Below are 10,922 nucleotides of genomic sequence, written 5' to 3' on the forward strand. Positions count from 1 at the left end.
TTATTTGTTTTATTTTTGCTTTTGCTTTTGCTTTTATTTTTGCTTTTACTTTGCTTTATTTTGCTTCCCCCAATTATGCTACCATTTTCCTACAAGTTAATTTTTTTTCATTCTCATTTCACCAATTTTAAAAGTAAAATAATTTTTATTAAAATGCGTGGAAAATTACAATTACATGCTTAAGCAATGTTACTCATTGAACATGTGATAATTTTTTTTTTTGGGGGAAAATATTTTAAGATTATTTATGAATGTACTTGCATAGTTACATAAAAAAATAAAATGATAAATGTTGTCAAATAATAAAAGTTAATTTATAAGATATACAAGATGGTATTACATATAAATACTGTGTAAAAAACAAACAAAAAAAATTATGACTAAGTTTATAGTCATTATATATGCATATATAGTCGTAACAGCTTATTATTGCCATAAGCCTAGACGGAAAAGGAAAATAATATTTATTTGAACTGGCATAATTAGAAATGTCATGATAAAGTATTTTGATATTTTGCCCTAACTAAAGTAAGGACTACTTCAAATAAAAAGCGTCTACTTGCCAGTGGTTTCCTTTATATAAAATAAAGCCTTCTTCATTTACTGAAAAATAAAAAAAAAGTGAAACAATATAACATTGGGTTAATAGGATATGTACATATCTTCTTCCATAGTCAATGCTATTTATTTCTCTTCTTTTTGAGGCAGCATAATTAATATTTTCCATATAAAGGGAAATATAGACATGCATGTAGAGAAAAAACTGCAAAGTGACTTACCAAGATGGATTAGTGCATCGTCTGATATATTTGATTCAGCTGATTGTATTATTGATTGAGCCAAATTTCGTAAATCCTATAAAAAAAATAATAAAAAATATAATTATTACCTTATATGTTTACACTATTATGTTGGGTTAACGTATTCCATTTATGTATGAACCATTTTCAACATGACAAACCTTGTTATTTATTTTATTTCCACTTATTTGGGCTAGCTGTATAATATCTTTTTTAAATGTTCCGGAAAGTGCTTTAGCTGATTTACCTCTTGGGCCTTTACTAGTTTTTTTCTCTTTAAAGTTCATCATTTTTAAAGATAAAGGATAAAAAATAGTTTTTTGATATATTACAACAACTTCTTTAGCATGTTCTAAAGTTACAATATTTGATAGATCTGCTCTTGCTCGTGCTTGACATAATCTAATAAGTGATTCTAATTGTCTTATTGTTATGGGTACACTTATATTACTATGTGCTATAGAAGTATTTCTTAGATGTATATAAAATTTCTTTATATATTGTTTAGCTTCGTTTGACAAAATTGGAAATAATGTTTTACGACAATATTTTACAAATATACCTAACAGTTCTATTGGTAAATAATTACTTTCATCAATTTGTTTACATTTATTTGTAAGATTATATTGATAATCGAAAAAAATAGATTCATCAAAGTTTTCATTATTTTCAATAATTGTACTACCATCATTATGTCTTAAGTTTTCAAAATTATTTTGGTCGTTCTGATCGTATACATATGAATTTTTTGTTGTATCATTAGTAGATGTAATTAAATAATTTGAGATATGCATATCTTTTTCTTCTGATATTTTATCAGTCAATAAAAAAACCATATCAAATCTACTTAACAAAGGTAAAGGTATTTTAATATTATCAAAAATTGTTTTATTATAATTATATTTTCCTTCTTTAGGATTAGATGCAGCAATTATAGTACATCTAGTTTTTAGATTACATACAATTCCTGCTTTAGATATATTAATACATTGACTTTCCATACATTCTAAAAAAGATTGTTGATCTTTTAAAGACACTTTATCTAATTCATCAATACAACATACACCTTTATCAGACAATACTAATGCACCACCTTCTAAAGAATATTCATTATTTGTTGAATCTTTAACAGCACATGCTGTTAATCCATTTATACTTGTTGAGGTACTACATATAAATAAACTTTTTTCTATTATATTACTTATATATTGTAAAATTCTACTTTTTCCTAATCCTGGATCACCAATTAATAATAAATGTATATTCCCTCTTCTTTTTATTTCACCAAATTGATCATATATAGTTTTTCCTCCTAACAAACTTAATAACAATCCTGCTTTGATATAATAGTTCATAATTACACGAGGACAAAATGAACTAACTAATAAATAAAATTTATTATTTTTATATTTTTCAAAATCTTTTATAAAAGTTAAAGTATTATTATCAAAATCCATTGAAGGATTTGTCAAATTATTATGACGTGATTCATTTTGTGTATTAACAGATTTTCCTTCTTTATTTATGTAACTATTATTAAGATTGTTATTATTTTTAAAAAGTATATCCATAAAATCTCCATACATATTTACTGAATCTAATGTAGCATTATTTTTAATGACATTTTCAATATCAGAAAATAACTTGTCAATTTGATTATTTTCTTCGGTTCTAAAAAGTTGATCATTTTTTTTTTCCATTCCATATTCTTTATCAACTAAGTTTGTTTGTCCATAACTTTGATTGATCTGCATGTCTTTTTCATTTACATTTTTTAAATTAGTAGATCTATCATTTGGGACGTTCAAAGTATTACTTGTTTTTGTTTTATTTTTATCTGTCAATTTTTCTAATGTATCCTTTTCAACATTTATTTGATTTACCTTTTTATCAACATTATCTATATAAGATTGCCATAAAAGAGTTGAGTAAATTTTTTTTTTTTCTTTCTTAATTTTTTGAATATTAAAAGTATTATTATTAAAATATTTTTTTGAGGATAAAGAAAATATAGAAATACAATCAACATACATATTGAAAATTGAATTTTTTCCATTGATTAAATAATTATTATTATGGGAAATAACTTTAAGTATTCCTAAAGCTTCTACATAACTTCCAGGTAAACATGTATTAACAAAAAATTTTGTAACTTCAAGAGTAACTAATAAATTTTTAATATTTGTAGTATCATCGGTTTCATAAATATTAGATGTATTTTTTTTATTTTCTTTTAAAATAATTTTTTGATATTCAATTGATTTTGCTGATTCTCGTAAAGGAACAAAATTTTTACTATCACAATTTTTTATTAGACATTTTTTAGGTATTTCAAATTTACCATCTATAAATTCAATTTTAAATATGGATCTACATTTTTCACAAATAAAATCGACTTTTGTTATTAATAATTGTACAGGTGAAACTCTTAATATACTTCCTCTTAAGCATACTAACTGATTTACTTTTTCACTTTTTAAATTTTTAAATTTATTAACTTTATTCCAATTATATAAATATATTGTTATTTGTGTAGAAAAAAAATGTGTACGAAATATTTCAGACTCTTTATATCGATCATATTTCAGATCATTTAATAAGATGTTATCATTTTTTACTTGTTCTATTTCTTCATCTCGTATGAAATTTACATTTTCAGATTCATTTTCTGTTTCATTTGGCATGTTCTTTCTTTTTTTATGTATAGCATTCTGCTCGATAGCATGTGAATTTTCTTCCTCTACTTTGTTTAATCCTAAAACATGATATAACAACAAATGAATTGCGACCTTCATAAATTTTAAAACAATTTCGGGATTCTTCTGAAGCTCATGTAAAAATATTTCATTGTTAGGAGGAGCATTCCTATTTATTATCTTTTTATTGTCTAAAAAAAATTCTAAATTTAAAATGACATCCTTATCAATGTTAAATAAGTATTCCCAATTCTGGTTGAAAAATGTAACCCAGCTCAAAATGAGTTTCTTCACTTCATCTGACGGGGGAAGAAAATGAAAAAAATGAAAAAGTGAAAACAAGTGATAAAACAGTATCCAATATTATCACAAACCGAATAAGGATTTGCAGATCTCACCATTTAATTCCAAGTTGTTGAAATAAAGTTGTACTATTCTATCCATTTTGTGTAAATATAACTTATTCAATTTTTATACAACTTTTTTTATATTAAAAGATGGCATTGACATTCCATAATGCAAAGACAAAATATTAAGTCGTGTATCTAGGCATTATATTGCATAATATTTCATTCATGTGTATGTACACATGTGTTGGGGTAGAACTGGCATACCAACACCTTTACATTAAATTCGTTTGTAACTCTAGAAGTATTGGAAATGCTGAAGAAACTAACTAGCCTTTTTAATAATATTTTTAAAGATACCCAAGTTGAAAATTAGCATTGATATTACTTACATATGTGTTAGGAGAAATAATGGATTTCGATTATAAGCCAGTGGAAAGAATTAAAAAAAATATTTTTGTAATGTAATTTTTTTTTATCATAATTTTTCACAATTTTTAATCCACACATTTTTTATCTCCTTAGTATATATAATTATTTGTTTATATTATTTTTTTGAAATATACACATTTAACATTATTAATAAAAAGAAATATTCTATTTTATATGTATTGAACATGAAAAATGAAAATAATAAAAAATAAACAAGCGGATTGATGAAATAAAAAGCTTATTAAGGAATAGTATATATACTAAAGAAAAAAATAATACACATCCATTTGATATCATAATTATTTCCATCTTACTATTCTTACAAACTTAATACATTTATTCTATCAAGTTTATTTTTACAATTTCAATGATATCAATATGAGCTAAATAAAATGAAAAAAAGAGGAGGGGTATCTAACTATGACCTAAGACCCTAAAATTGTCATTCCATATAAAATAAAATATAAGAACAAATCGAAAACCATAACATATATGCTGCATAAAAATGAATGGAAAATTATCAGATAGTCTGACAAAATTTAGACTCCTTATTTACTACTTATTTCAATTGTGTTATTTTATAAAACAACAAGGTTCTATAATATGTTATACATTTTTTATAAGGCTTTGTAAAAATATATAAACACACACGTATACATTTATGTATTGGAGGTATGCCCCTTTTTATTCTTTCATTATATCTTAAGTTTTACCTAGTCTTATGTAGTCATATTCTTTTTACAATACTTTGCTTTGTATATATACCGAACAATTTGAAACCCCAAATTATATCTTTTATTCCATAAAAAAAATGATAAGAAAAACAAAGAAAAAAAAATAATACCTTTAAATAACCATATATCCCATTTTAATTCTAATAAGATTGTAAAAAAAAGTTTATGTAATAAAATATTTCATTTATAATTTTTTATATGAAATATAGAGCTAGCAAATAAATATGACAATTTTTTTATTTTTTTATTAAATTGTAAATTTATTAGTTATAGTTATTATCACTATTTTATTTTTTTCCATATAAATGGCATACTTTTTTTTTTTAAGTGTTTTATATTTACAAAGCAGTTTGAAAAAGCCATGAAAAATAGGAATTTCTTATTTTTCCCCATTTTAATCGTAAATATAAAATGAAATTATTATATGATAAAAAATAAAAAAAAAAAAACAAAAAATATATTGAAAAAAATTAAATACTTTATAAATAGAGTAATATATGATTGAGGTACCTAAACGTACCAGCGCAATTCAAAGGAAAATTTAAAGTATGCTTAAACCTCGTGATTTTGGAAATAATATATATACCCATATTGTACGCATACTTGTACTGCTTAAATTTGTTGAGGAATACAATGCATATATATAAAGTATATATATTTTACATATACATTTTACATATATATTTTACATATACATTTTACGTATACATTTTACGTATACATTTTTACGTGCCTAGTAAAATACCAACTCATTAGTACATACTTACGCAGCATATTATATATCACAGAAAAGCAAAAAAAAAATAATAAAATAAATACAAAAAAATAAATAAAAATTTAATAAAATTGATATAATTTATACACAAATTATAGGAAAATAATTTTATAATTTTTAAGCTCATATATATTGAAAATATTTCAAAAAAAAAAGAAATAAAAAAAAGGAAAAATAATTAACATTTGTTAATTGTTTCTATAAAGATATATATATGTATGTATAATTTTAAAAAACAAAATTTTTAAATAAATCATTTATAAATATTAAAAATATATACATATATATGAGATAAATAGTAAAGAAAAGGAAAATGCCAAATCGAGTAAACTACTATGAAGTTTTAGGGGTACCTCAAGATGCTGATATAAGCGTAATCAAAAAATCTTACAGAACCCTTGCTATGAAATGGCATCCAGGTAATTATATTTTTAAAAGGGATTGAAAATAAATCAATGAGTATATGTACACCAGAAGTATACACAACAGTGTGGGCACAAAAAAAGTAAGAAAATATTATATCAATTTTCCTATTTATGTTTCTTCCATTTTTATAGATAAAAATCCAAATAATAAAGCTGAAGCAACTGAACGATTTAAGCAAATTTCAGAGGCTTATGAAGTGCTATCAGACCCCAAAAGGCGACGAAAATATGATTGTAATAAGCATACCATTTTACATCATACCATTTTACTTTATCCCATTTTACTTTATCCCATTTTACTTTATCCCATTTTACATCATCCCATTTTACTTCATACTATTTATGCTATGTGTGGCATGCCTAAATGTTTCTGCCACAACCGTGTCGCAAAATTATGCATTTTTTAAAACTAAAAATTATTTTATATTTTTTTTTGTTTTTTTTTCCCTTTTCAGTGTATGGAACCGATGAAGGGTACGCAATGGGAGATAATGATGAGTTTTCAAATTTCCATAAAAATTTTGGATTTAATGATGCCCAAAGAATATTTGAAATGTTTTTTGGTGACTCATCACCATTTGGCAATGACTCATTTTTCGGAGAAGTCATGGGTTCATCGTTTGGAGATAAAAGACGAGGAAGAATGGGACGGTCTGTTGATCCCTTTGATAATTTTTTTGGTTCATCATTCAACATATCTTTTGGACCTTCGTCCTTTGACAGTAATAATGCCATCAAACTTTAGTCATGCATATATATGGAAAATAATATGTTAAAGTAATGAAAATATTTTTTTTTTATTTTTATAATTTTTTCATAGATTTCATGGATGGAGGGTCATGTTTTACCTCCGTTGAGACATCAACTTCAAGTGGTGGAAAATTTAAAAACAGAGTTGTAAAAACCTCAACATCTAAAACTACATCTATTATTAATGGAAGAAGAGTTACTAGAATCGAAACTGTAAAGACATTACCTAATGGTACAATTGAAAGAACTGTTACTGAAAAAGAAGAAGATGGACGAGGTAATGTTAATGTAAGACAATTACCATCTTATGAAATGCGAAAAAGTAAAAGATAATTTTATAAATAAAAATTTAAAGAAAAAGGAGAGAAGTTTGAATAACTGGGAAAGAAAAAAATTGTTATAAAAATTTTAAAGCAGTTTTATTATCCTGCTTCAATAATCAAATATTGTTTATATTGCCATATTTACGATAATTCTCGTAAGTATATTTATAATAATATTATTTAAATTTTAATTGTAAATTTTTTTTAGATTTAATCGATTATTTATTTTTTTTATTTTAATTAGTTATAATACTTATGTACGATTTTTTTTTATATAAATGTTTTTCTCTTTCTCCTCTCGTCTCTTCTCTCTTTCATTCTCTATATGTGTATACACTATTTTAGAAAAATAAGTGGTAAAAAACATTATAGTTTTATTTTTTTTTTAAGTAATTAACCTAATTTTATTTGTAAATCAATAAGTCACATATATCCCCCTTATCATATACGCACCTTCAAAGGTACATGAACAAAATGAAAATAAAATTTACATCCACCCATAAAGGCCCATATCAATATTATCTGTACCAATGCTATCATTTGGTCTGTCTATTTTTTCAAGCAAATTACAAAATAACATAATTAAATTGGTTGTTTATATGGCTAGGGTTTGTGCATTTTATAAAATGTAAAGGGAAAGAGGTACAAACATATAAGCAATGCTACCATAATGAAAATAACAAATATATAGTTTATTTTAATTAAAAGAAGCATGAATAATGTAGAGTGCGAGGTCCAAAATAAAATTGGTCTCAAACTTATAAACAAAAAAAAGAAAAAAAAGAAAAAAAACACAATGTGTAAAAAGTTAAATTTTTTATATCATAAAATATGTAAATATAAATATTTTGGAAATATTTTATTTTCACAAAATTAATAGTTAAATGAATTTTCAAAATAATTCTTTTTATATTTTTCCAATATTTTTGAAAAGGTTTGTTGTTTTTTATGTTTTGATTGAGTATGTGATTTATCGGATTGGTCATTGTTCATTTTTAATGACGTCAATTCATTTTTATGTACATCATCAGATTGCTGAGAATGTTGAGACATTTTTTGTTTATTTGCTTCAAAGCAAAAGTATTTATAAAAATTTAATAAGGGATACTTGTTAATCATAACTTTAAGAATAGCTTGGGCTCGTAAGTCTTTATTTTGTATATATCTATGAGTTAGTTCATCAACAAGTAGTTGCATAGGATCCATTAGAGGGATCAACTCATCTAATGTTGGTTTTCTATCGTAAGGGTATAAAGCCATTCTTCTAGCTATACAAATAGATTTAAAAATTTGTATTTGTTGTTTTCTTGTAGTATAATTTATTTTACGTGGTAATATTAATCCATTTTCTCCAATAAAATTATGTAATAAATGTGTATATCGCCAAATAAATGGTGTTTTTATATTTAAAATTTTTCTTTTATCGAAAGAGGGGTTCCAATATTTTTCACTTTTATCATGATTATCAAGATCGTTTGAAATATATTCTTTAGTATATTCATCAGAATATGGATTATATAATTTATATTGTTCTTTTAATGATTTTTTAATTGCACGTTTTTGTTTTTTTAATTCTATTATATTAGCTAGTTTTGAATATTCATTAAATTCGTATGTTATTTCTCTTTTTAAATCATTTACTTCTTTAAACGGATTCCAATATGGATCTATATATATGTCTTTATAACTTAAATTAGATACATGTTTTTTTTTTTTATTTATTCTTTCAAATATATTTTTAGTAATCTTTAATTCTTCTTTATTTAATTCATCTATAGCAGGAGAATTATCATATTCTACACTATTACTATCAACTTTTTTTTTCATTTTATATAATTCTTCTAAGCATTCATTAAATAATGCATTAGAACATACTTCTTTTGAAACCTTTACTTCTTCAACTTTTTCACTTAATTTATTTTTCTCTTTTTTATCTACATCCTCATTATTTATTTTATTATGTATTATGTTTTTTTTTACATCATTACTTAGGAACCTCAAAGATAAGGTCTTTGGATTTTTTTTCACAAAATTGGGTGACACCCATTTTAGTGACAAGTTTTTTTTTAAAAGCATTTTTTTGTTACATTAGAATGGAGGAATAATTTGGGCTATCCTCCCATGATATGGTAAGAAATATTTTTTATTTTAAATTTTTAAAAAATAAAAGAATTAATCAACACATTTTTATCTATATTAGTATAACAATGAGTATGCACGAAATTAATGGAAATATATGTGTGTCATGTTTATACAAAAAATTTTAAATAAATTTTTATAGATTTATCCAATACTGTACAACAACATAATATAGTAGAAAATTAAACGGGCTTATATAAAAATGAAAAGTAAGAATAATGTAAAAAATGTATACTTATATATGATTTATTCCCCCTTGTGTAGTAAAAAAAAAATAATAACACAATATTATATATTTTTCCAAATCAATATATCTATAATTATATTAAAAGTATTCTCTTCTATATATTACTTTTTTTAGCAATTTTATATATTTATTTCATTTTATTCATTTTTTATTTGTTATAATATTATTATTATTATTTTTTTTTATTATACAATTTTTTATTGGGGTTATATATTTTTTTTCGTGTGTATTAAAAAAATATAAAAGGATACCGTTTTTTTTTTTTTTTTTTTTTTTTTTTTATATGGCATATATTTTTAATATTTGAACTTTATCACTTTTTGTTCGTCTTAAAAATATATACAACATATTTTATACATACATATTGTGTAGCAGTATTTATAATTTTCTATATGGAACATAAAAATATATAAACACTTGTATATATATATAATATGTATATATAAACAATTTACATTTTTCTTTTCTGTTTTAAAAAAACACATATATAATAAGATACGTCAAAATATTTATGAATATTTATTTTTATTTTATTATTATTTCATTTTATTTTATTCATTCCTTTTCTTGAACAATATAAACATTTTATATATCTCTACACTCTAGGCTATTTTTTTTTATATATTTATTACAAAAACAAATTTCCATACTATTTTCATTTTATTACCATGCCAATCTTATTTGGTTTTGTAAATTGAAAATAAATTTTATGAGTATTTGTTTTCTTGGTTTTATTTTTTGATATACATTTATTATTTATATACTACCCCTTATGATAAATTCACAACTTTTTCAGGTAGTAAAAATAAAATCGCATGAATATATTAGTTGCAAAAATTGCAAAGAAATGTATTTATTTTTTAATACATATAAATAGTATAGGAGAAAATACAATTTTTAATTTGTTTTATTTTATATTGGCAAAATGCAGATAAAACGCGGAATATAATAAAAAAAGTATATATACATATATGGCTATATGCATATATTTTCCTTTTTTTATTAGTATGTGAATATAATGTAGCCGTTGTTTTTTTTGTGTATTTTTTTTATAAGCCCTATTAATGTATATACATTATATCCTTTATGCTTATAATTATATCAATTTAGAGTATTCAACTTTTTTTTTATTGTTTTTGATGAATTTCGTGTAACACACATTCTTTTCAATCTCTTTAACAATTTCCATTATCTAAAAAAGCACATACATATGTAGGTGTGTGTGTATATGTACTTATGTGTTGCATGGGCATA

At 23.0% G+C, this 10,922-nt stretch overlaps 3 protein-coding genes across 3 annotated transcripts; 1 reads left to right on the forward strand and 2 right to left on the reverse strand.

Moving 5' to 3' along the window:
- Positions 1-535: 535 nt before the first annotated feature.
- On the reverse strand, positions 536-3,940 carry PVVCY_0601000 (DNA helicase MCM8, putative; the record flags this gene model as incomplete). The annotated part of the gene is made up of 4 exons (XM_008627242.2): positions 536-603; positions 780-855; positions 962-3,795; positions 3,895-3,940. 4 exons carry the CDS (start codon positions 3,938-3,940, stop codon positions 536-538), a joined length of 3,024 nt encoding a protein of 1,007 aa, XP_008625464.2.
- A 2,157-nt stretch (positions 3,941-6,097) lies between these two features.
- On the forward strand, positions 6,098-7,292 carry PVVCY_0601010 (heat shock protein DNAJ homologue Pfj4, putative; the record flags this gene model as incomplete). Its single annotated transcript, XM_008627243.1, has 4 exons — positions 6,098-6,203; positions 6,342-6,443; positions 6,665-6,931; positions 7,030-7,292. 4 exons carry the CDS (start codon positions 6,098-6,100, stop codon positions 7,290-7,292), a joined length of 738 nt encoding a protein of 245 aa, XP_008625465.1.
- An 863-nt stretch (positions 7,293-8,155) lies between these two features.
- On the reverse strand, positions 8,156-9,358 carry PVVCY_0601020 (mitochondrial ribosomal protein S18 precursor, putative; the record flags this gene model as incomplete). The annotated part of the gene is made up of 1 exon (XM_008627244.1): positions 8,156-9,358. One exon carries the CDS (start codon positions 9,356-9,358, stop codon positions 8,156-8,158), a length of 1,203 nt encoding a protein of 400 aa, XP_008625466.1.
- Positions 9,359-10,922: the final 1,564 nt, after the last annotated feature.

This window comes from Plasmodium vinckei (genome assembly GCF_900681995.1).
Source record: "Plasmodium vinckei vinckei genome assembly, chromosome: PVVCY_06".
Taxonomy (NCBI): Eukaryota; Apicomplexa; class Aconoidasida; order Haemosporida; family Plasmodiidae; genus Plasmodium; species Plasmodium vinckei.